General features: G+C 38.9%; 1 protein-coding gene across 2 annotated transcripts; it reads left to right on the top strand.

Annotated features, from left to right (window-relative positions):
- Positions 1-308: 308 nt before the first annotated feature.
- Positions 309-24,119, top strand: slc6a16a (solute carrier family 6 member 16a). 2 transcript variants are annotated; one of them, XM_036589779.1, is made up of 12 exons: positions 309-560; positions 12,265-12,493; positions 12,729-12,886; positions 14,080-14,206; positions 15,369-15,544; positions 15,763-15,873; positions 17,076-17,317; positions 17,450-17,627; positions 17,991-18,192; positions 19,371-19,530; positions 20,185-20,347; positions 21,171-24,119. In XM_036589779.1, exons 2-12 carry the CDS (start codon positions 12,265-12,267, stop codon positions 21,498-21,500), a joined length of 2,076 nt encoding a protein of 691 aa, XP_036445672.1. In that variant the 5' UTR covers positions 309-560; the 3' UTR covers positions 21,501-24,119. The 2 variants fall into 2 exon arrangements, with proteins under 2 accessions (XP_036445672.1, XP_036445671.1); XM_036589778.1 differs by lacking the exon at positions 309-560 and adding an exon at positions 10,337-10,561.
- The last annotated feature ends 1,031 nt before the right edge of the window (positions 24,120-25,150 follow it).

Here is a 25,150-nt window from a genome sequence, read left to right as displayed (position 1 = left end):
TCCCTGTTTGCTTCCCTCAATATTGCACAATAGCCACGTGGATCGATAAGCTAGTCAGCTCTGCTATTTAGTGACGTCACGTGCTACAATGCATGCAACATCAAGGAAAGCAGATACAAACACGGTCCCACAGTATCCCGAAGGTCCATGATGGGAGGGACACCTTTCCCTGTATTTCAGAGTGTCTCCTTACATTTTTAAAGGGATACTGCCCACTGTGTTCCGCCCTCGCGCCCCGCCCCAACCATACAACAGTATATTGAGCGAGGTGGAGGCGGTGGAGGCCACACCCTCCTCCAGCAGAGCTCCAATCAGGAGCAGCGGGGCGTCGCGGCTCTAAAGTTTGGTGACTTATCAGCTCGAAACACAGCAACGTGGCTTCGAAGTTAAACTGAACGTGAGCGAACGATAAACAGCTAAATCCGCCTAAGCTGACAACAGAGGGGAAACTCGGCAAAAAAACCAGCCGCGCAGGAGGAGTTAAAGACAAATATCCAGACACTGAGTGTGAGTGTGCGCGAGCGCCCAGAGAGAAACCCCCCACCGCAGGAGGAGGTGAGGTAAGCAGCTGTGCACAAAGCCAGCAGGGGCATTTCTACAGTTTCTACATGCACTGCATTTCTTTTTTTTCAGTTTCTTTAGTCATTGCTGGTCAGCTTTTTTTGTATTATAACATGTTACTTGTTAACTTGTTAATATCACCCCCCACACACACATATATAAATGTGTGTGTGTGTGTGTATTTATATATATATATATATATATATATATATATATATATATATATATATACAGTTTCAAGTTCAGGGTCTCAATATTTGCCTTGATCAAGTATTTTGTAGACTTCAGTTTCTTTGGAATCTGATGAATTTGTTGGTTCAGATGTGGTAAGCAACAATCTGCACTATGCAAATAAGTATTTGACAGCTTTTTTTGTACAGATTTGCAGTTGGCATTGTTATAGGCTGAAGACATTGGACAAGGCAAGGAACAGCCCCAGTGTCTGTGGTTACAATGAAATTTTATTAGTGATGCACTGATCCAACGTACTGGACTGGTATCAGCACCAACACTAACCTTATTAAACAGCTCAGATATGATATCTAAGATGTGATATCTAAGTGTCTATAAGAGTTAATAAACTGATATTCAGGTAACTGTGGAGAAGGATAAAACAACATTCAATAACAGGAACTTTGGTCGAAAATGACACAGAGCTACCCTTTTAGCTTAGCCTGTAAGACTTGTTTTTAGTTTTAGTCAAAGTAGCTCAGTAGCACAAAAGCCTGCAGAGGAATACATTTAAAAGCATGGTCTATTACTCAAGCTGACTGTGTTGGATGCTGATGAGGTCTTGTCATCTTCGACATAAAGCATTTTCTCCTCAGTGGATGATATACCAATTAGTTTGTCAGAGAAATATATTTTCCTTTTTTTCTGGACATCAGCTAGAGTAGATAGCCTAGTTAGCAATGAATCTATGTACCACAGTTAATGGCACCCCTTCAGTTAGTGCTTTGTGTAGCCCTTTGCACAGATAACAGCTCTGAGTTTTCTCCTGTAATGCTTAATGAGACTAGTGAACACATGGCAAAGGATCTGAGACCATTACTCCATGCAGAACCTCTCCACGTCCTTCAGATTCTGAGCTCCACACTGTGGACTCTCCTCTTCAGCTCATCCCACAGGTTGTCTATGGTGTTTAGGTCAGGGGACTGGAGTGCCCTTGGCAAAACCTTAATTCTGTGGTCAGTGAACTACTTCTGTGTAGATTTTGAGGTGTGCTTTGGATCATTGTCCTGCTGGAAGATCCAAACTATGGCCCTGGCTGATGCAGGCTGGTGTTGATTTTGTTTCTGCTGATACTTGATTGAGTCATTTATTTGAATAAATTGTTCAGGGCCCCACAGTATCACAGATCCACCACCACACATCACAGTGAGGATGAGCTACTTTTCTGCATGGCTGTCTTTGTGTCCACACCAAACTCACCTTTGGTGTTTGTTGCCTAAAAGCTCAATTTTGGTCTCATCTGACCACAGAACACTGTCCCACCGAAAGTTCCAGTAACTTCTGGTAATCTGTAGATGCTTGAGTTTGTTGGTCCTTGACAGCAGAGACTTTCTTCTGGAACCCCCAAAACAGCTTGTGGTTATATAGTTGGTGTTTTATTGTAGTTTAGGAGATGTTGTGACCCCAAGACCTAACTAATTTCTGCATCCTTGAAAACTCAAACCATGCTCGAAACACAGCAACATGGCTTTGAAGTTAAACTGAACGTGAGCGAACGATAAACAGCTAAATCCACCTGACAACAGAGAGAAAACCGGGCAAAGAAACAGCCACAAAGGAGAAGTTAAAGACAAATATCCAGAGACAGAACACTGTCGCACTGTCCCACTGAAAGTTCCAGTAACTTCTGGTAATCTGTAGATGCTTGAGTTTGTTGGTCCTTGTAGGTCCTTGACAGCAGAGACTTTTTTCTGGAACCCCCAAAACAGCTTGTGGTTATATAGTTGGTGTTTTATTGTAGTTTAGGAGATGTTGTGATCCCAAGACCTAACTAATTTCTGCATCCTTGAAGATTCTTTGTCCACTCAAACCATGCTCCTCACTGTCAGTATGTATATAGACATACGTCCTCTTCCCATATTGCTCTGTGTGTGTGTGTGTGTGTACATATGTATACATATATGTGTGTATATGTGTGTGTATGGACCCCAATGCAAACATACATGTGAGATGTTTTACAGTTCAAAATTTGGTGTTTTTCTATGATACAAGGGATCTTACTTTGTCTGTAACTTGAGACTTTAAAGGAGCATTGTGTTGTATGTCAGTGTCCTCCAATGCATTGTGCGTATACACTGAAGTTTGAGAAGTTTCTGAACACATGCTGGCAACATCATTCTGGACGCTGGTCACTTGACCACTACAAGGCTATATATAGAAATGGAGGAGAAGGGGTGTCAAGGGATTTGCAGTATTGTGGACAGAGGAATGCTAGAAGTAAAAGAAGACTGAAATAGTGAGAAAAGAACTGACTTATTGTGTAGTTTTAAGACAAACGGCTTTTTTTCACTGTTCCAGCATTTGTGTCAAGGTAAGAGGCACCTTCAAATCGTTCCATGTCCCTTATAATACACTCTATAACTCTCTCACTCTTTCCCCTCCCTCTTTCTTTCCTGCTGTTCCTTCTGCCTCCCTGTCAGTCAGTCAGTCAGGTTAGAAAGACTTACCCTGAATTGCTGACGCAGTGACCCACCCCCTTCTCACCCCCTTCACACCCCCTGTTACTCTCTTTCTCTCTCCCTTTCTCTCTTTGCCAGACAGTGTTCTGTACTTTTCCACTCTCACATGGGAGTACATGGGATCCCTGTGCTAAGACCTATCTCACATTAAACAGAGAGTGTACAACATGTTAGGTACTCCTTATCTTCTACCTTTAATGTACCTACTATACAGTTGCGAAGCAGTTCTGACAGGTAGACCTACCATGGGCACTCATGGAATTTCCACCAATATCTCTGCAAAATTCAGTTGTTATGATTTAGGCAAATTAATTCACAGCAGTTTGATGTAAAGTGCACCATTCTATTGAAACTTCACATCATTGACAATGGAACCAGGCGTCCAAAGTATTTAATGCCTGCTGTGACGTCACAGAAAGTTATTACATGAAATGGTGACAAATGCTCAACCTGATGTCTGAAACATTGTTTTATTTTTTAAATACATTCATGATGGAGAGCTACGTGCAAGCAAAATATCACCAACAAAAAAAAAGACGTGTAGGATCACTGTTTATTTTGGATAGCAAGTAAAATGCCTGTATCTGTGTTGTAGACAATGCAACCCCTGTAACCCCACCGCTATAAAGAAATCCAAGTCTGTAAATTTCTCTACTAAAATGCATCATCGCACATCAAAACGATTCTGAATGCCTCTGTTTACATCTCAACAACTGAATTTTGCAGACATTTTTAAAAAAAAATTCCTAACTGGATCTTGGCTTACATTGTGTGGCGGTTATACAGCTCATTTACAAACATGGTTCTTTAAAGATACGTCTGTTAAAAGGTTCTTTAAGTAACCAAAAGTAGTTCTTCTGTGGCTGGGGTGGAGAACTGAGAGCTGAAGTCCAGCAAGGTTTGTTGATTTCCCTGCCCTAGCACACCAACCAAACCTGCCAATTAGCTGATGAGTTGAATCAGGTGTTCTTGAGTAGGAAAATCATCAAACTCTGCAGGAATCCAGCCCTTCAGGACTAAAGTTCACCACCCCGTTCTATGGTATCATTCCAAAGACCCCTTTTGGCATCTTTGTTTTTAAGAATATAGGTGCACTTCACAGGTTAACAGTTACTGACTATAGCCCATCTGTTTGCTGCCCCCCATTACCAGATTTTGACCACAGGACCACTGTTGTCTGGATAGTTTGAATATTTTTGGCTGGTTAATTACTCTCAGCACAATAGTGACATTGAGGTTCTTAAAAATCCCAGCAACACTGCTGTATCAGTGTTATTGCTGTGCTGAGAATTGTCTGCCTCTTAAATATGACCTGCTCAGTGGTGGTCCTATGGTGGCCTCTTTACATTGATGGACAAAGTAGAGGGGAGACGATCATTTCTGCATTAACAGATGGTCTACAGCAGGGCTCGGCAACCCAAATGATTCAACAAAAATCTAACCACCTTGAGAGCCACAACATTTATGTCCAATTTACCATCTTGGCTGAAAGTATTTCTCAGTGTGTGCTAATGTAGTAGCACAGGCTAGATAATATAACATAAACGGAAACGCAGACTTACTTTGCTTTGCTTTAACCTTTAGCTCAGCTATAGCCAATTTTCTCACATCTCCAGCAAGAAACTTTTCCTCAAAAGTAGAATAGTTTGTTGTAAAATGTCTCTCAACATTAGACTTTTTACAAAGCTGATATCATCTTCTCATTCACCAGCTTCTTGTTTGAATTTTTTCTGTTTCACCTCAAATGGTACCTGAGCTGCCAGAATGTAACTGCTGCACCATTTAAGGTGGAATGGAAAATTTGAACAAGAAGATGGCAAACGAGAAGCTGACTTCAGCTTCGCTACTTTTTTTAGTGTTTGACTGTTTAGTGTTTTCTGTTGCATATTAAATGTATCTGTAGATCATAAATGCAAATAAGTCAGTTCGTCTCCAAATTATTGATGTTTGTCTTAATTCTCTCTCTTTGCCTTTTCGTTAGCTACTAGCTAGATGAGATTGTTGTCTGCATTGCTGTGGGACCAGCAGTCTGCGTGCCAACCTTCAGGGTCAGTTGGTGAATTAGCAGATATAGGCTACATTAACTCCAGTGTTTAAAACCATTTAAAACTGCGTTAGAATGATCAGCAAGGCTTTAATTCTACTGCAAAGGATGATTATTTTATTTTTACCTAAAAAGATCTAATTCTGCTGTGGAGCCGCAACAGGGCAGTAGAAGAGTCACATGCGGCATGTTGCTGACCCCTGGTCTACAGTCAGTAATTGTAAACTTATATGGCCAATGAATGTAGGCATGAAGTGAACCTGATACACTCAGAGTTTATGAATTATTTTGCAAGACTGATATTCGCAGGAGTTAATTAGGTGGCTATTGCATGTCTTAAAATCTGTATATATCTGTTATATCTGACACTCTGACATCCTTTCTTAGTTCATAAGAAAGATGGCCAGACAATCTATATCAACTCTGGGATCACCAGTTTGCACTTCATACATCTGCTCTAACACTATTCCTCAGAAATGGGACTTAGCTTAGTTTCGGCAAAAACAGGCCATCGTGGTTTGCTAATGAGGCTTTGCAAACAGTTTAATGATTGCATATCATTGAAGAATGTTTTCTTCTCTCTTAATTTTGCATCATATGACTCAGCGGTTTCTAAGTTCGGTTTGTAGGCAATGGAGAAGTGTGTTGGTGGGCGGAGCTAAAAACAAACTCTAATGGGAATGATTATGCAAACTACTCTCTATCAACTTTTATTCCTTGTAAGCATGCTTACTATTCAAAGAATACTTGCATTCTTACCATTGAAAGATGACAGTTTTCTGAAAGATTTTGCTAAGAGACACTAACAGGTAAAAAGGTGAGTCTGAACACTAGTCCTAAGCATACTTGTGTAGGGGCTCATTAGTTGGTTACATGGCAGACCTATTACCATTTTCTCTGTGGACATTTTGTTGTTTTGGACTTGCCTCAGTAAGAAACCATCTGTTCCAATCGGAGTGCCACTTCATTTGGCTTCACTAATTGCGTCCCCATGAGAGCATTAGCCATGATACAACTTGCTTAGTGCTCTTTTTCAGTATCACTAGGCCAAAGTAAACTGCCATTATGGAACTGAAGTGGGTCTTTATGAAAATACTTAAAGTCAATTGAGGAAAAGTTGCACAAGTACTGTTGTTCAATGTTTAGCTCACAAAATGTCTCACAAATGCAAATAAATACTTCTTGCAATCAACTAGACTCAATCTTCAGAACCCTCTGTGCAAGAATGAGGTCATTGTATATGCTAATCAAAACCCTTTCATTGGATTTGGGGCTGTTTGTGCTAGTTGAGGCTTCTGCTCACTGCTTGCTGTTGAATTCTGGTCTGTGCCAACGTTGTAACAATCTGTTCTTTACTCAACACATGGTGAGAAGGTACTACATAGATCTGTTTCATCCACCTCATTTTTCATTATTATTTGCATTCTTTGTTCTGTTTTTTACAATCATAGAGATTAAGTTTGGATTACATAATTATAATGTTATCTCAGGAGAGGTAACTTTACCTTGTTTATGTTTGTTTTTTTGTTCTCACATTCTTGTGTTGGGTGTGGTCTCACAGTGCCCTCACTTTGGCTAATTTGTCATAGATTGCATCAACATAGTACATCCTGTTTTGACAACGTCTAAGAACATGACCAGTACTAGCAGGGCCGTCTTAAAGGGTGAGCAGAGCCCAGAGTGAGTCAGCCGGGTTGAGTGAGGTGTCCCCCATCACACGTTGCTACCTAGCTGCGAGAGTGAAGACTACCACAAGCTTCCTCCGAGACACATGAAGCACCACTGCTGATAAGCATCCCGTCAATGCGCTTGGAGAACATTAACTGCCAATTTTCTTAGGTCAGCTAATAGACACCTGTTTTGGCAATCATTGTGTTGACTGTTGGGGTGAGAGAGAGGGTCATACTGCCCAAGTAGGATGGAGAGTGAGACCAGTTATGCTATCTGGGACTCCTGGCTGCAGATGGCTGTGGCATTGTCAGGGATCAGACCTGCGATCTCCCAACAATAGAGCTAACTATTAAATTATTGAGTCACTGACATATTTTGAAGGTCATAATTTCTAAATTTTGTATGTAAATGTCAAAACTATAAAAAACCTATTCTATAATAATGCTCATTTCTGCTAGCACCTTTATGAGATTTTAGTAGTATGTAGGCACTAAGCTAATGGCAATTCACACTATTCTCAACATTATTGGTTATTCCAGATTAAATGCAGACATGTACGGCTCATTTGAAACTTGTGACAGACATATTAGCGGATACCTTGAATGTAGCAGTTTTACAGTGACTCCTTAAATAAAGAGCCCTGGCATAGAGCTACCAATGTTTTCCTTTTCTAACAACTGACTGAAACGCATTGGTTAGATTGGGTTACCACTCGTACTCCCAGTCAGTGACTTTTTTTCCCTCAACAAATTGTTCATTGTACATCAAAACGTGATTTGTTTATTATACTGTCACTTCCTAATTATGTTATGAGTGAGAGAGCTGACTACACTCTATCTCCCCAGATACCACAAAGAAAAATAAATCCTGTTTGGACAATTTTCAGTTGGGTGTTTCAGTATTTTACCTCTTTTGCTTCCAACCAACCTTTAACAATGAAATAAGAGTTTTGCTACGATACTTGCAGAGTTTAAAGACAATAAACACGATGATTTACTTCATTTTTAATGTAATATAAAATTACAGACATTTCCTTTTCATTTGTGGAGATCATTAGGCCTCCTCTGAAGGTCCCTGAGAGTTCCTCACTGCCTACTTCACACTAGGGTTATTATAGATTTACAATTTTCATTAGTTTTTCTTTTTATTTCATTTTTCATTTTTGTTTTTGATTCTAGTTTAGTTTGAAGATGTGTTAATAGTTTTCGTTTCGTTTTTATTTAGTTTCAGTTTTAGTTTTAGTTTTTAGTGTTGTGATAAAGAGTAGGTGTTGATAAGGGTAAAATAAAATTAACACAAAAGAACACTGAGCTCGATTTGGCTCCAGCTTTCTTTGAAGATGGCCAAACACAAAAGAGTTCCACTTCTAAGCTTTCATTAACGCTCTGAAACTATTTCTACAGTAATTCTGTTTAGTTTTAGTTAGTTTTGCAGTGGACAGTATAGTTTTGTTTTAGGGTGCGTTCAAACCTCCCTTGGTTGGTCTGGACTTTTCAGTTTGGTCCGAACTATAATAGCAGGTGTGAAAGGTTCGGGCCACGGTTCGGATAAAAGAACCAAAATTTTGACCGGCCAAAAGAGGTGGTCTTGGTTCGGATCCAACTGAACCATGGTTTGGTTTGTTTGCAGTGTGAAAACACTTTTTTTGGGGTGTTTTGGACTTTCAGACCAATTACAGGAAGCGGAGGCAGGCTGTTATCAGCCAATGAACAATAGAAGAAGAAAAAGAACCGGAAGAGAAGTAAAAGGAGCCGCAGTAGCGCATGAGGAGAGGAGGACAGGAAATATTTAATTGTAATTTGAACCAAAGAAAAAGTGAAAAGTCAACTTGAAGAAATACATAAAAATGCCAGAATTTAAATCTTTTTCACTGAGAGGATGAGAGAGAGAGACCACAAACGAATCAATATTAAGTATAGGGAGACGCAGCCCGCGTAGGTGATGACGACAGGACGTCGGTGTGTCGTGCAGAGTTCTTTATTGCACTCATTAAATTGCAGTGTGGAACCAAAACTAACCAAAATGTTTGCAATGTAACAAAAACATGAGCCTTAATTCGGACCTTGGCCTGGACTTTCAGGTGTGAAAACGCCACTAGTTTTTGTGTTTTTGAGAAGTTTCGAGCACAGTAAACTAACATGCTTTTTCACTGTTCACTAGTTTTTCTTTTAGTAATAGTTTAGTTAACTATATTAAACCTGCTACATAGTGGGCTATTAACATTATTATAAAGACCCCTTAAAACGTGGTCTGGGTTTGAGATGATTAAACGCAAATGTTGCCTATGCAGAGGCTTGGCCTTGTCTCATGTAAATAGGCTGATAAAGGCTTTTGTAGTTTCAGAAACTAGCCATTGTTGTTAACAGTTAGTCCAGCCTCAGAAGAATTAAGTTACTCCACATTTAGGCTGCAAAGTTTAATTTATTGAAAACTCTTTAGAGAAAAGGGGAGTAGAGAGAGTGGGGTTGACATGTTTGAACTGCTTTACTGTGCTTTACGTAAGGCGCGAACAATAAAGTCATTCATATGATCTGTTCTGGGGAGCAGAAAAAGGAAAAAGAAAATAATTTAAGGAGACACAAAGGAGAGGGCAGGAGGATGAGTTTGGAGCACATTGGTTAAAAGTGGAAAAAGACACGAGAGTGAAAGAGAAAGATTTAGATGCTTTTTTTCATTCTTCTCCCCACGGCGCATGAAGTTCCTGCTGTGGCTGAAGTATTTGTACAAAGAGGCACCTTCACGGCAATTTCCAGCAGAGAATTTTCACACACATGTACACACATGCATGCACACGTACACACACACACATTCATACAACTTCATGTTACATAATCTGTATACACTGAGTCCACAGAGATCTACACAGATCATGTTCTGCTTTTCCAAACCTTTCAGCTTTGCTGATTACATGTCTGATAATGTTCAAGATTAGACTTCTCTTCACAATATCACTGCATTCCCACAAGAAAATACAGTAATTCATGATCCAGCACCCTTGCCAAACCTCCACCATGCCACCATTGTAAGTAGTAAAACTAGTAAAACATTCGAATTTCCAAATCAGCAAAAAAGATTACTGACCCTTTAAGTTGGTTCAATTTGGCAGGGGGTCACAAGTACCAGAAATACAGTTAGTCATCTTAAAATGATGGTTCAGTTCACAAATGTAGTTCTCAGCCAAGATGTCTGAAATTACACTGGAGCTAAAAGCTAAAGTAGCTAGCAATGGAAAGTAATGGAAACTTCCAGTGGCTGCTTGGCATCATGCAAACTGCAGCCTAAATCATCACCCATCTGACTCAGATTGTGCTGTGTCGTTTAGTCATTTCAAATAGAGTTGCTGATATGGTTTCTGTCACTGTATGACATACTTTTATCTCTAAAAATAGACAAAAGTAGGTTGCATAGATAAAAAATAAACTGAACATTGTACTTTTAGCATTTGGCAGATGCTATTATCCAGAATGACTTATAACTTAGTTATGTTACAGATTCAAGCAAACATGGCATTTGGAGTCTTGCCCAAGGACCCTTGTTGGTGTTGCATGATGTGCCTGCCCTGGCAGGGAATCAAGCCCCACTCTGCTGTATGGAGGTCAGCAGTATTACACAGTATGCTATACCAACCGCTATATATAGATGACTGTATGTCAAACACAATGCTGTTTGTTGGGGTATCATTTTACATGGCTGGCCAACTCCATATGGGTTAAGGTGAAGATTTAGACAAACATTGCTTTAACCCCTTAAACGGCCCCACCAGCAGGCCCAAAGTTCTATTAAACACTTCTATAACCTACGAATACCTCAGTCAGTTTGCATTTAAGTCCCTGTAGTTGCTGAATGATAAGCCTTAGTATGCAATAAACGTGTAATTTTAAGGGGTTAGCTGTTTGGCTACCTGCAAGTTGTCTTTCGCTAATTGATGCAGCCCCACCAGACATCAGACATGCCATAGTAAAGCAGTGGCCATTGGGAATGTGGCGTTTGTTTTTTATACTGCACTTTGCTGTGAGTATTGCAGTGTTGTCTAGGCATGTCCATGCAGTTGCATCAGCAGAAGAAAGTGCGTTTGAAGCATACTTCATATTTGTAAATCTGCCAGTGTGTTTGTTATCTGAGATTTGAGAGTACAATCCTCATATTACAACTGCAAACCCCAACTTACCTCATTTACGCATTAAAGGGCAATTTCAACAGTTTTCACAATTGTTCTGAAAAGTTCAGCCTTTGAGTTGTAAACAAGGCTACTCAGAGTGGTTTGATGTGAAATAGTTCTTTGTAAAGAAACTTTCTCGGATTTCTTTACAGTGGTGGCAAAAGTAACCAGGGGTTGTAATGTCTACAAAACAAATGCAGCCACATATACTATCCAAAAACACCAGTGTACCTACACGAGCCTTTCAAGTTTTTACATGCATTATTGGTACATCTTTCATGAATATGTTTTATTTAGGTACAATGTTGCCTTAGTATGCCCCCCACGTACTCTTCTGCCATGAGCGGAATTATTATTATTATTTTTTTGATATTTTAAACCTAAAATCGTGTCTCACAGCTATTGCAATACACTGTATCAGACATCAGGCAAAGTGTTCATATTTAGTGTAATAACTTGCTGCAAGGGAGCTTCTAGAGGCATTGAACTCTTCAGACATCTGGTTCCTATCACCGCCACTGTGAACAGTTCTGACTTTGTAAGTTTGTCTAGAATGGAACATTTCACACCATGTCTTTGTTTACATTTTAACCATTTAATAATGCAGTTCATGTATAAATGCTTTGAGTTCTTTGAGTGGTAACAAACTGTCAAAACAATGCATGTTGTCCTAAACTGTGAACTGAACATATGAATAACAATTACCAAGTGTAACCTGAAAAGCATAAATACATGATTTTTATTACAAATCAAATTATATTTATTATTTTAACTTATATACGCAAGTAGTTTATGAAATTATAGTTGCATTCATGTACATTTCCTTTTGAGACAAGATTAGCTCCACATGGTTTATTCACACAGTATTGTAGCCTAGAAATTCATACTGCAGATCCTTTCTCATCGTCTTATGACTAATACTGAAGAGAAGCAAAGAAACACATCATCTGTCCTTTCTGAAATACAGTAGACCCACAGTGACGCACAATCTGAGACACATCCACAAATCATGCTCATATAATGTCCATAATATTAAAATTTGTACTCCCATATATTTATTCAATGACGTATTGCATCACATATCGCAAATGAAGCCCATTTATCTCCATTAAGATCCAAACATCCTCTCTTCCCTCTAGATGGAGAAGCCCCCGTTGCCTGGTGACGAGGATGGTCCTGGACTGGAAGAGAGCCACTCTGCAGTGGCTCTGGTGTCAGTAGATGGGGCAGAGTCTTTTGAGGCAGGGGAAGGCGAGGACCGCCCAGCATGGGACAGTAAATTGCAGTACGTCCTCGCTCAGGTGGGCTTCAGCGTAGGCTTGGGCAACGTGTGGAGATTCCCTTACCTCTGTCACCAGAATGGAGGAGGTACAAGTTTGTATGTTTCTAAGTATGTGTGTCAATATTCAAAATGATTTTGAAACTACTTTTTATGAGTTATGATGCTATAGGTACAGTACATTAGGGCTGCACAATATATAGTCACATGCAAAAGTTCAGGCACCCCTGATCAAATGACGTGTTTTTTTGATTTTCTAAGTGCAAATAAAACAAAAATTAGATCTATCTATCTATCTATCTATCTATCTATCTATCTCTACAGGGGCATTCATGGTGTTGTATGTGATGTTGTTGTTGGTGGTGGGAGTTCCTCTCTTCTTCATGGAGCTGGCCGCTGGTCAGAGTATCCGGCAGGGCAGCATTGGAGTCTGGAAACACATCTCACCTCGCCTTGCCGGCATCGGCTACTCCAGCTGCATGGTAACACACACTCACTTGACTGTTATTAATTGGAATTCAGTGTTTCACAGTATTTGTTTTTATCAGAGGTTAAATCGGGCCAGAGCTCTGCGAAGCTGAGCTCTGACACCTTTGGTTTGTGTGAAAGACAAATGGAGCTGAGCTCTGGTGCTGAACATTGATGCAAATGTTAATAGTTTCCAAATCTCGCTGAAATGTATTTAACTATTGGGTGCGTTAAACTGTCAGACCTCTAAACATATTCATATTCTAACAGGATGGTCTCTTAATGTGAGATGGGTGGCATCATGGTTTGAAACTGTTTGCTTTACGAGTTTAAACTTTGGAATTTTGTTGGAAAATAATCAGACAATATTTTCATATCATATTGTGAAAAGAATATTTTTATGATATAAGTGCTGAGAAAATGTACTACATCATTTAAAAAAATGTTCCTATGTTGTTGACACCCATGGATAAAACAGGGCTCCCCCACATTCGACATCCCAGTTTTTCCTCTTGTTGTGGTCACTGTGTCGTTCACAGTAAACTTATAACAGTGGCAAATACAACATTAGACAATGAACAACATTAGACAATAAGTAACTATAAAACTGGATTTGGTTTCAAGACACTATGTACAAATAAAGTGTTCTATTTCTGTAAGGGGGAAAGCTTTGGAATTTCACTAGAAATATTTTTAGATGTGTGTTTGTTATAGACATAGTATGTAGAGGAATTTGCTGCATAGCAGAATTTTAAATGTCCCACTCATGGTCAGGTTTTATCAGGGGGCATTAGCCTTAGCTCAGGATGAGGCCGCTGTCTAGCACTGCTTTCTAAATTTAGACATTACAGTAAGCGTCAGTGGTGTAGGTAACAGCTCATACACAGAAAGACTGCTGCACGTGTATGTGTGTGTGTGTGTGTGTGTGTGTGTGTTTCTCTGTGTTTTTCTGTGTGATCAGGTCAAGTACTTACCTCGTCAGTAATTGGAGAGCAGTGTTTCTAAAGTGGACAGCCAGACTTGCTCAGACTGTATGTGTGGTTGAGGAAGTGCTGGTGTATGATTGCGCTGTTATATAATAGAAACCCACTCTATATTTAAACATATTAACATACCTTGTCTGTCTGTCTGTCTGTCTATTTCTCTTTCTCTCTCTCTCTCTCTATCTCTCTCTTTCTTTCTCTCTCTCTCTCGCTCTCGCTCTCAGGTATGTTTCTTTGTGGCTCTGTACTATAACGTGATCATTGCCTGGTCTCTATTTTATTTGGGAAACTCCTTTCAGTACCCATTACCATGGCAACACTGTCCTGTGGAACTAAGCAGCAACCAGACAGGTATGTCCCCAGATAAAGTACACATAGTCATATGCAAAAGGTGAAATGCAAATTCAAATGATGTGTTCTGTTAATTCTTTACATGACAGTAAGTTGATGCATGGGAACAAACATAAATATGTCATTTTTCCTCAAAGTTTCTTCAAAGTCAAAGTTTAGTGCACAAAGTTGGACATAACTATTGCACAGGCCACATTTTATGTTTTATTGTTTTTTTTTTTCAATATGTCCAACTTTGTGCACTAAAATTCAACAAATAAACAGTAATTGTGTATTAAAATGTGAAGAAGTGTGTTTGAAGATATGCACTTATTTATGGATAAAAAAAAAACAAAACATTTGCTGGTAATTTGACCCAGTGGTGCCCAAATATTTACATGACTGCATGTCTCTATACATATTAAAAAATCATTAAACAATCATCACTCCTTAATAAACAACATGTTCCAAAGCCCATATAAAAACATCACAAAGGCCCAGTTTATCAGAGGTTTGCTTTTCATATTTATCTTCAGCTGCAGTTATTGCTCGGTATTAAAAAAAGTCAGTTTTCTTGTATCATTTAGAAGACCGTGTAAAAGAAGTGTCATTTAAAATTCTTGTTTTTCTATAATCTTTCGCCCACTTCTACTTCATCTTCTGAGTTCTGATTACATCTCTGTGCATCAGTGGGCGGGGAAAATAATATTAACCAATAATTACATGTTTCTCCTCCACCTCCCACCACCCCCACCTATCATGTAGGACCAAAACCATGTATCTCCAAACTAGTTACTTTATCGGAAAAAGAACAAAACATGCTTAACATTTAATTTAAGTAATGTAACAAGATTTTATATGACATTTTGGCTCATTTCTGTTGTTCCATTCATCATGAAATTTTCACACAATATAAAGAGCAGCTGGTATTTTTAAATTATGTCAAAAAAATAAAAAGCAACAAATGTGGAAATACAAGGTTTTGTTCCAACAGCCACAATATTTGTTCTTTCTTGCAAAAACAATGTTGTTCCCTTTAGCCAGGTTTACAGAATCTATATTCATATCCATTCATTGATATAGATATTGAATGACTTCTGTAAGTATGATTTGTACATCTGTGTGTGTTATCTAACATGTCTCTCTTTCTCTCTCCCTCTGCCTTTCTCTCTCACTCTCTCAGTGAAGGAGTGTGCTGCCAGCTCACCCACCTCTTATTTCTGGTTCCGTAAGGCTCTTGATATCTCTGACTCTCTGGATCAGTCTGGAGAGTTTAACCCTATCATAACTGGTTGCCTGCTGGCTGCTTGGGCTATAGTATGTCTGGCTATGATCAAGGGCATCAAGTCCTCTGCCAAGGTACTATTACAACACACTCTCGCACACACTTATTTGTTCATGTTGCCAGTTGGCTTACATAAATGATCATATCCTTCAACCTGTGCCCTTGAAATATCTACTGTCAGCATTCATTGTAATATATTGTATATGATGAGAAACTGTAAAGCCAACAGTAAATATCCAGTCTAAAACAATTAATGATCTTTCTCTTTCTTTCCTTTGTTTTCCAATTCCAGGTGATGTACTTCTCCTCTGTTTTCCCATATGCTGTGCTGTTCTGTTTCCTCATCAGAGGACTGATGCTGGATGGAGCCATTGAAGGAATCACCTACATGTTCTACCCTAAAGTGAGTAAAAAGTAAGCGTGCAAGGGTACTAGGGCTGTCCCTATTAATTGTATTAGCACTTGTGTAATCTACAGATTAATTTGACAGTTAATTAGGTTATCAAGGTTTTAAAAATAGCCAGACAATAAGATTAAATGAATGGTAATTAACTATTCATAGATAAATATTATATATATAAAAATACATATAATCACTGTGATAAATGTGTATAAATGGTTGTGTCCATCAGGCTCTGTTTTTGGTCATAAGAAAATGCAGTAGAGGAACCAATAATATGCATTATTTTTATGCAAATTGCAGACTAATCATTCACCTAAAAGGTTCACTATAATTCTTTATTTTTTTTAATAAGGTATTGTTACAGCCCTTAAGCTACTAGTACCTCTTGTTTTCAAGAGTAGTGGAAGCAGCCAGTCTTTTAGATAAACAGACAAATGCTAATGGTCTTTTACCTCAGCTAACATTATTAGCCTAGCCTTTTTTTCACCCTGTATCTTTCAGCTCTAAAACAGAGTTTGTGAAGAGGTGCTAAACTGATTGCAAGTGTGATAAATTTGTTTTAAAAGTTTTATTTTCTGAAGTTCATACAAGTAGAATATAAAAAAATCTTGAACTTGACATTTTCGGCACTCTCATTGCAAAGCATTCTAGTGTAGCAGTGATGCGCTACATGATGCTATGCCATGCTGCGTGGCACAACGCGACTGGTGTGTGTTGGCCTGTAGTAGTAGCTTTGGATTGCAATATGAAGAACCACATTTAGAATCACATCTAGGCTTCTTTAGCTCTGTTATGCGTAATCTAATGATGAACAAAGTGGCCAAGAAACATCTGAGCAGCCAAAAGTTTATTGTTATAACTGTGTATTCCTGCCTAGATGTAATTATCCACAGATTATAGCTAAAAACATTAACTGCACTTTAACTTTCATTTCTAATCCAGAGTGTCATTGCAAATCCTGGAGCTTACTGGCAAAACAGCTAATGTTGTTTAAGGGTAACACTTCTTGTGATAATTACAAGATGCAAATTGACCATTTGCTGAGGCTCATGATAAAACATCATAAAACAACGTCTTTTTAACCCCTTAAACTTTAAAGGCTGATATGTGCATCCTTAATTGTTCACTCACGTTATTACATATGTATATTCTGAATGATTTCTATTAACTAATTAGTAACTAACTCTCTCTTTCTCTCTCAGTTGGAGATCTGGGGGGAGGTGCAGGTATGGCGTCAAGCAGCCACTCAAGTTTTCTTTGCTCTTGGTTTGGGCTATGGCTCCGTAATCGCTTACTCTTCCTACAACCCTGTCCACAACAACTGCCACCGTGATGCTATCATGGTCTCTGCAATCAACTTCATGACCTCAGTCCTGGCCTCGCTTGTCGTCTTTGTGGTGCTTGGCTTCCGAGCTAAGAACATCGCCCTGGAGTGTGTTGCAACGTAAGTATGTACATGTGTGCATATTGTTGTAATGGTGTTACCAGTATTTATTCAAAATGCAGTATGTGTTTCCATTTCAGCCTCTTTTTTGGCTGTGTTTTACAGATATAATGTAATTTTGTTATTTTGCAGAAATATGGGAAGAGTGATGGAGATGGCAGCTTCAGGCTTGTCTCAGCATTGGTGGCCGTGGTTCAACATGTCTGATCCCAAATCCGTGGACCTGCACGAGTACAGGCAGTGGTACAGCCAATACGGCAGCGTGCTGCCAAACATCACTGACTGCGACCTGGAGAGAGAAATGAACAAGGTGAAGTGCAATGCATTTGTGGAACTTTGTGTTATGGAGGATATCAGAGTTAAGATTCATTGGTGTGAAAAAAGTAACTTGCAAAAAATAAGTATTAGAGATGGATTCATTTCAACAGAAGAGGTTCTGTTATGTAATTTGAAAGAGATTTTACTGCCTGATTCATAAGAAATGAATCTTTATAATTTACCATAAACAAAATTACCATAAACAGCCTGGATTGAAACATCATAGGATTTATACTCAATAACAATAACAACACAGCACACAGCCATGTCTCTGGGTTCAACCAATTACAGAAGATTATTCACTCCACAGTTCTTACTGTCAGATTCATTTCATTTTTCTGCCTTCCTCACTCAGGGTGTGGAAGGGACTGGTTTAGCGTTCATAGCATTCACTGAGGCAATGGCACTGTTCCCTGCCAGTCCATTCTGGTCAGCTCTGTTCTTCCTCATGCTGCTTAATCTGGGGCTGTCCACCATGTTCGGCACCATGCAGGGCATCCTTACTCCGCTCATGGACAACTTTAGACTGCTGGGCCGCCACAAGACCATGCTCACAGGTACATACACACATGCTTTGGCTGTCCTCCGCTTAAAGATCAACCTGTTACAAAGAACTCTTCTGTGCAGTGAGTGTGGCTAACCCTGCAGCTCACTAACCACGCAAACACAACTCTGCTATCTATAACTGCCATTTACATTATTTACACCATGGTTCGCTTAGATATCAGTTGGCATGTAGATGCACTCAGTCTGTTTGGTGTATCTGTACCAGTTTGTTGGAACTACAATATGCTGTGTCTATTGTGACAAAGTGACCTTGTTAGGACAACCGCTGATGTCCCTGTGTTGCAGCAACTGATTGTCACTACTTGAGTGATGTCAATAAATAATGAAATAGTAATATTATTGTAGTTGTGAGATTTAAATTGCAATTGCAACAATTGTAACATCATTTAAATTTGTTAGAGTGTAGTATTTAAGTGCAGTGTTTAACTGTTTTAAATGTGCACTAGTGTTCAAACGTTTGGAACCAGTTTTCAACAGTATAAAACTAATCTAGTGGTTCTAATTTTCTAGTCCTGTGCAACGTCACAGGGACACTTGGAAGAAATTTTAGACGTGTCCAGAAAATTAAACAGAGCTGTAGGAGTTTAGTATCCAGAATTGGTCTTATTGGGACATTAAATAAGGCAGAGAACTTCACGAAAAATGAATGTAAATAGATAATTACAATACATAATTCATCATTCACTGCTTGTTCACAGAATTCTTGAAGTATTAAATCTGAATCATGTAAAATAGCTCTTAAATAGTTTATAGTTTCATTAAATCCATATTTTACAAGTTATTGTATATATAAAATTAAATTATTGTTCATATAAAAAAAGTTATTAATGGTATATCAGAACTTTTGAACACTAGTGTAGCTCTCATAATATTTCTGTGTTATGTTGTTTTGTCGTGTCTGTGTAACTCACAGTATTCAGCTCTGATATAATGGTTGTTGTACAGTTTAGCAGTGTTAATGTGCAGTTGCTCTAGTGTTTTTTTATGTTGCATTGTTGAGCTACACAATTGTAGCTCATATGTCAGAGTTTGTGTTGTTTTAAATGTCTAATCATAGTTCCTGTGTGGTGTTTGTGTTGCAGTGTTCAGCTGTTTTATCATAGCTCTTATGCGTCACTTGTGTTGTAGTATTAAACTGATGTTGTGTTATGTGTTGTTTGCGTTACAGTGTTTAGCTGTGTCCTGGGCTTTCTGATAGGGCTGCTCTTCACACAGCGCAGCGGCAACTATTTTGTGACCATGTTTGATGATTATTCTGCCACTTTACCACTGATTATCGTCGTTATCTTTGAGACAGTCAGTGTGGCGTGGATCTACGGGGCAGATCGGTAAGACTACTTCTGCAAATTTCCTGATACTAAAAATGTTCATATTGTTCATAGCTTGGTGCTGCAGTGGTGGCCATATGATAAACATTTTATTTATAATGCAGCTGTGTAAACTATTCATACATGTGTCTGTAATAGAACTTCTTTTCATTTTAATGTGATACTGTCTATTGTACACCGACAGGCCACTTCATTAAGTGCACTACTTTGTATCATCACTCATTGTCCATTTTATCAGCTTCACTTACCATATAGGAGCACTCTGTACTGCTACAATTACAGACTGTAGTTCACCTGTTTCTCTGCATACTTTGTTAGCCCCCTTTCACCGTGTTCTTCAATGGTCAGGACCCCCACAGGACCACCACAGAGCAATACCTTCTGATCTGTGGTGTTCATATGGGGGTCTTGATCATTGAAGAACAGGGTAACAAAGTATGCAGAGCAACAGATGGACTACAGTCTGTAATAGTAGAACTACAAAGTGCACCTATATGGTAAGTGGAGCTGAAAAAATGGACAATGATTGTAGAACCTGTAAGGTCTACTTAATGAAATGGCCAATTGGTGTATATTTGATGTTTCTGTTAACACCACGGAAAAATTCTTGTAAAGCTGTGCTTAAGGAATAAAGATTCTGTTTATGTATTGCAGATTTTTGGATGATGTAGCATTGATGCTGCATTGGCGCCCCCCTGTGATCTATAAGTTCATGTGGAAGTATGTATGCCTGCTGGCTATGGTGGGTCTGCTGACTGCTAGTCTACTGCGAATGGTCTTCAAATGGCCAACTTACACAGCATGGAACCACACCACGGTAATACACAATGATACACTTTGTATGACCGGCTAATTAAGGCTTTGTTGATGCTCAATGATAGTAAAGTTATGTACTTCTGTTGCTGTAGCTGCCTGGTAGGGTTGTGTGATTACAGTCATCTAAATATGAGAACACTTTTCGCCTCCTTATTGGTTATTTAAAGCTTTGTGCAGTTAAAAGGGCCATTTTCTGCATTTTTTTTTTCCCATGAAGTTTCCTTATAATGCCTTTTTGGTTTAATACCTTTAATTAATTTTTACATTATAATTTTTAAACTTATCTTTATTCCTAAGAATTAAACAACATATTTTTTCATTATGCCTAGATATATGTAAGTGACCTCTGTTCTGTGTGGCTGCCCAACATCAGGCCTTGTTCAAAACTCAGTCTAGCTGAAATTTCCAGAACAAACTATTAATTTAGGCTGAAATATTCAGAGACGTTGGTAAAAATAAACTTCAGCTACTACTTCAGTTGTCTGTATACTTTCGAAGGCTGCAATGATAGATTTGCTTCGCCATCGCCTGGTCCAGCACAGCATTTTATCGTTTTCTCCACATCTCCCACTCCAAAACCTAACCTGTAAAGGATGAATGGATGAGCCACTGCCTACAGCTTATCTTCTATATATAGAAATGTATAGAAGGGGGAGTAAATTTTATTTTAAAGCATTTTATTTTAAAGCTAATTTTGGTTATGCTTACACAGTACATGAAAATCTTTTAATTAAAAAAGGTAAAGCAAAAGTTTTCTAAAATATGGCCCCTTTAAATCTCCCTTTCTTTCTCTCTCTCTCTATCTGTCTGTCCTTCTCTCAAAGGGTTCTGAGACTAGCCTGGAGTATCCCGGTTGGGCGTTGGTGATGCTGTCCATGCTCATAGTCACCGCCTCTCTCCCAGTGCCTGCTGGATACCTGTATTCTCTACTAACCCAGAGGCAAGATCAACCAGAAGAAGCAGGCATGACTGAGCGGCAAAGAGAACGGTACTGCAAATGCAATTCTGCTGAGCCTGAACTAAACAACCACCACCCCCTGTTGGACGAGGCCGGCAGCCGGCCGCACTCCACTTTCCTGCCACTGGGGGTGGATCACTACAGGCCCCTCCCACAGCAGGAAGATGAGGATGAGGAAGAGGACACAGAAATGTAAACAAAGTAGCCAAAGAAGCAGAAAAAGGATGATGGACGAGGGATAGAATGAGAAGGGAGAGTGGGGTATTTATTAACTGATGCTGGAGTCTTTATGGACAGACAGTAGAGGGACTCCATTTATCCTCATTATGCTAATGAATTCTATAATTATGTAATGGTGTCCGTTAGCTTGCTGCCCGGCATGAGAGGACGCTCTTTATATGAGTGATCCCATCACTGTATTTCCATCTGTGTATGTGCCCTTAGGTGTACCCAGGTCAGCTGCCAGTATTGCCTTCCTAAAGTGCCTTATTGAACACTTCAGTTACCTCACTATTTGTGTTTTTATCACCCAAGGATAATATTAATGTATTAAAGGAATACTCCATACTTTTTAAAACCCAATCTCTGTCTGCTGCATCTGTAGCACAGATGATTATTCTGAGAAGTTTTGAGTTAACAATCCCATTAACTCAAAACACCCTTTGACTTTTATTATAAGCGAGTTTTAATTAATCAGGTTTTCTGTTCTTTTCTACATGGAAATTCGACTATATGCTAGAATTGTGACAGACAGAGATTGCATTGAAAATAACTGGAGGATTCCTTCAAGAAAACTATGGGTGGACATCAAAGGGACAGAAAGTATGTTTATGTGCACAAATGTTTTTTTTTTGTATTTCTTTTCTTCTTGTCGGTTTATTATACATTTCACGATGTGAATGTAGTAATAGCTTAAGTAATGTGGTAATGTTGGGTATGGTGATACAGTGCCAGGATTTAGTGGGTGAACTGTTACATTTGGAGTTGCCACCTTTTCAACAAGCCAAAACTTGACACCCCTGTGCCCACACATTTGTATTTGAGCTTGCCGCTGTCAGTAGTAGTTTGTCCTTTAAAACATAGAAGTTTAAGTGAATTTGCAAATTCTTCATTTCAAAGCCATTAGACCATTCTTTTTGGAAAGATCAGTAGCGCTTCTTTTTAAGGATTTCTTTTTGTACTTCCTATTCATTTCAGATGGACACTGTGACTTCAGCTCTCTTCATGATTGGCCATAGTGTTTAAAAAAGTGCCAATTATTCTATATGACACAACTGGACAAATTGACAGTGGAAGAAGGAAGTAGGAAGTGCCAAATGAACTGACCACAGTTATTGCACATCCCCCTCACCCCCCCATCCTCTACAACTTGGACGAACATTGAACCAAAAGGGACAAATGACAGTTAAAAACAAACACACAGCATGAAAACTGGACTGTCCAGGTGAAAAACGGATGGTTAGCAAGCCGAGTTAAATTGTGACTTAAAGTAATATTCTAGCATTTTCTAACCTAATCTCTATCTGCTGCATCTCCATTGTATGGTTACCACAGAAAATGTGTTTCTCTGCGTTTAGGAAATTACTGGAAACCCCTTGACTTAAAAGGCGCTAATAATAGAAACCGATGAGACGCTGCCAAATTTTGAAAATAAATATTTGAAATAGGGGTCGTTCCAACAGTATATTAGGATACGTGCATTAGCTGACATAGACATGGAAATGTCTTACCCAGGTTGTTCTGATGTAGTTATATTCAGCTTTCCAACACTAGAGCAACACTGTAAATAACAATTCTAGTTACATTCACAAGTTTTTCTGGTATCTATGCCAGATCAGGCAGGATTGTATCAAACTCTACTTGTTGCATATTATGCATATAATTGCATATTCTGTACTGTGATATTGCTGTTAACAGTGAGACACCCACTCTATAGTGCTAAAGTTGGCATAAGGTTGGATAACAGACAGCATTGCTGTTGAAAAAAGTGTTTTAGCTAGAAGTCCAGTGATTAATCCTTACGACTTGTTTTTGGCTATGAAATGCATCAGGTTGCATAAAATTCAGACCTAGCTGCTCATACACTCAACAAAAGTCCATGGATGAGCGTTGGAAAAGATGTGCCAAAAAACTTGTGTTTATGTTTTACTGAACCTTCCCTTTTTGGAGTTTGTACTAATCCTCATGCTAATAATACCCAACACCATAAAACTCACCCAGTCAAAAATAGCACACATAGAGAGCACAGACCTGAGAATAGAACTGAGGAATGCGCTTAGTCAGCCTGCAAGGTCAGAGTGGACTGACACGAACAGACATGTTCCTGCATGCTGAGAAACCATTGGTTAAAGAAAAGCAGGGAAGGTGCCTCTTTGGTAACGGTGGTCTAGTGTGTGGCACCTCAAGGCGAGAGCAACTCGCTAAAGGAATGCAGCACAGAAGAATGCAGTCACACCATTACACAAACACACACCTACACAAGCACACAGACCTAAATATGTATTCAGGCAGCTTCCCCTGTGCAGCCAGTGAGACAGTAAATAAGTACTGTAGAGCGTGTACAGGCTTGGTCTGTTCTTAAAAGCCATATGAAAGAGTCTATACATTAAGCTAAGTCTCATACTTGATTGTTTAATTTTTAACAGATATCTACATGTTAACCTCCTTTTTATGTATTCTGTATTAGTGCATATTCTTTGTTCTGACTGACTGTGTTATGTGTGTATGTGAGATACAATGTAAATCTTAGATATTTTGCATTTTTGTGGTGAAACAAATCTTTGTCTATATACCACATAAAATGTACATAGAAATATATACTTGTTTTCCACTATTATTGCATTATTTTAAAGAGGGGGGACTTTTGAAAAACTACGCTCTTAAAAAAGATAGTTCTTTAAGGGTTCCTATGGTAATGGGAATGGTTCTACTTAGAACAGTGAGTTCTATGAAGACCTATTTCATGCTTAAATGGTTCTTTGCATAATGATTCTTCAGATTGTTGGAGAATGGGTTGTATATTGTCCTGTATAGAGTCTTATTAAAAATTGTTCCATATAGCACCAAAAAGATTTCTATTATTGTTACGATGTCAAGCTTGTAACAATAGAAGAACCTGTTTTGGGGTTCTAGAACAATGATAGGTGTGTTGAAAAAATACATCGCTAAGTTCCTTACTAATGACGATTATAATGTTAATAACAATGATTTATAAAATTATATAATTTTGCTCATTTGGCACGACATGCTCTAATCGTGAGGAGTAATGGAAACAAGAGTAGCGATCACGTGACCACAGACGGGCCCTAAAGTCCCAAACACTTCTGTTGTTACCTAAGATAACACTAGATGGCGCTGTAGGTTACCAGATTCACACTTACCATATTCAAGTCTGGCAAAGTGGATTAAACGTGCACCTTGACCGGGTGTGGGGTCAGTTTTGTGGCCCTGTTTTGGGTTCTGATCATTAACCCAATACAGATTAACACTGTAAACAACTTAATTGACCTAAAAGAATGGAAATGAGCCTGGTGACAAAACTGTCGAGAGCAAATCAGAGCCAGCATTCTAGAAACAGACCCTAGGCCCTGTACCATTTACCTTTCCAGGTGGGCTATACTGAACACAGATACGAGCATAACAACAAACACAGTCGCACATATAATGAAAACAAAGAAAATCATTTTATTTCCGGATAAAAGTGAAAAAAAGTGATTGAGGTGGTAAAGTGTCACTTATCACCTTCTGTGAAAGAAACCCAACCCAATTCAAAAGAGAGAGAGAGAGAGAGAGAGAGAGAGAGAGAGAGAGATGAAAACAGGTATGTGTGGGGGGGGTTAGTTTGAC

Source organism: Colossoma macropomum, unplaced genomic scaffold, assembly GCF_904425465.1.
Source record: "Colossoma macropomum unplaced genomic scaffold, Colossoma_macropomum, whole genome shotgun sequence".
NCBI lineage: Eukaryota > Metazoa > Chordata > Actinopteri > Characiformes > Serrasalmidae > Colossoma > Colossoma macropomum.
The sequence above is the reverse complement of the archived record's forward strand: the minus strand, read 5'-3'. Positions and strand labels throughout refer to the sequence as shown.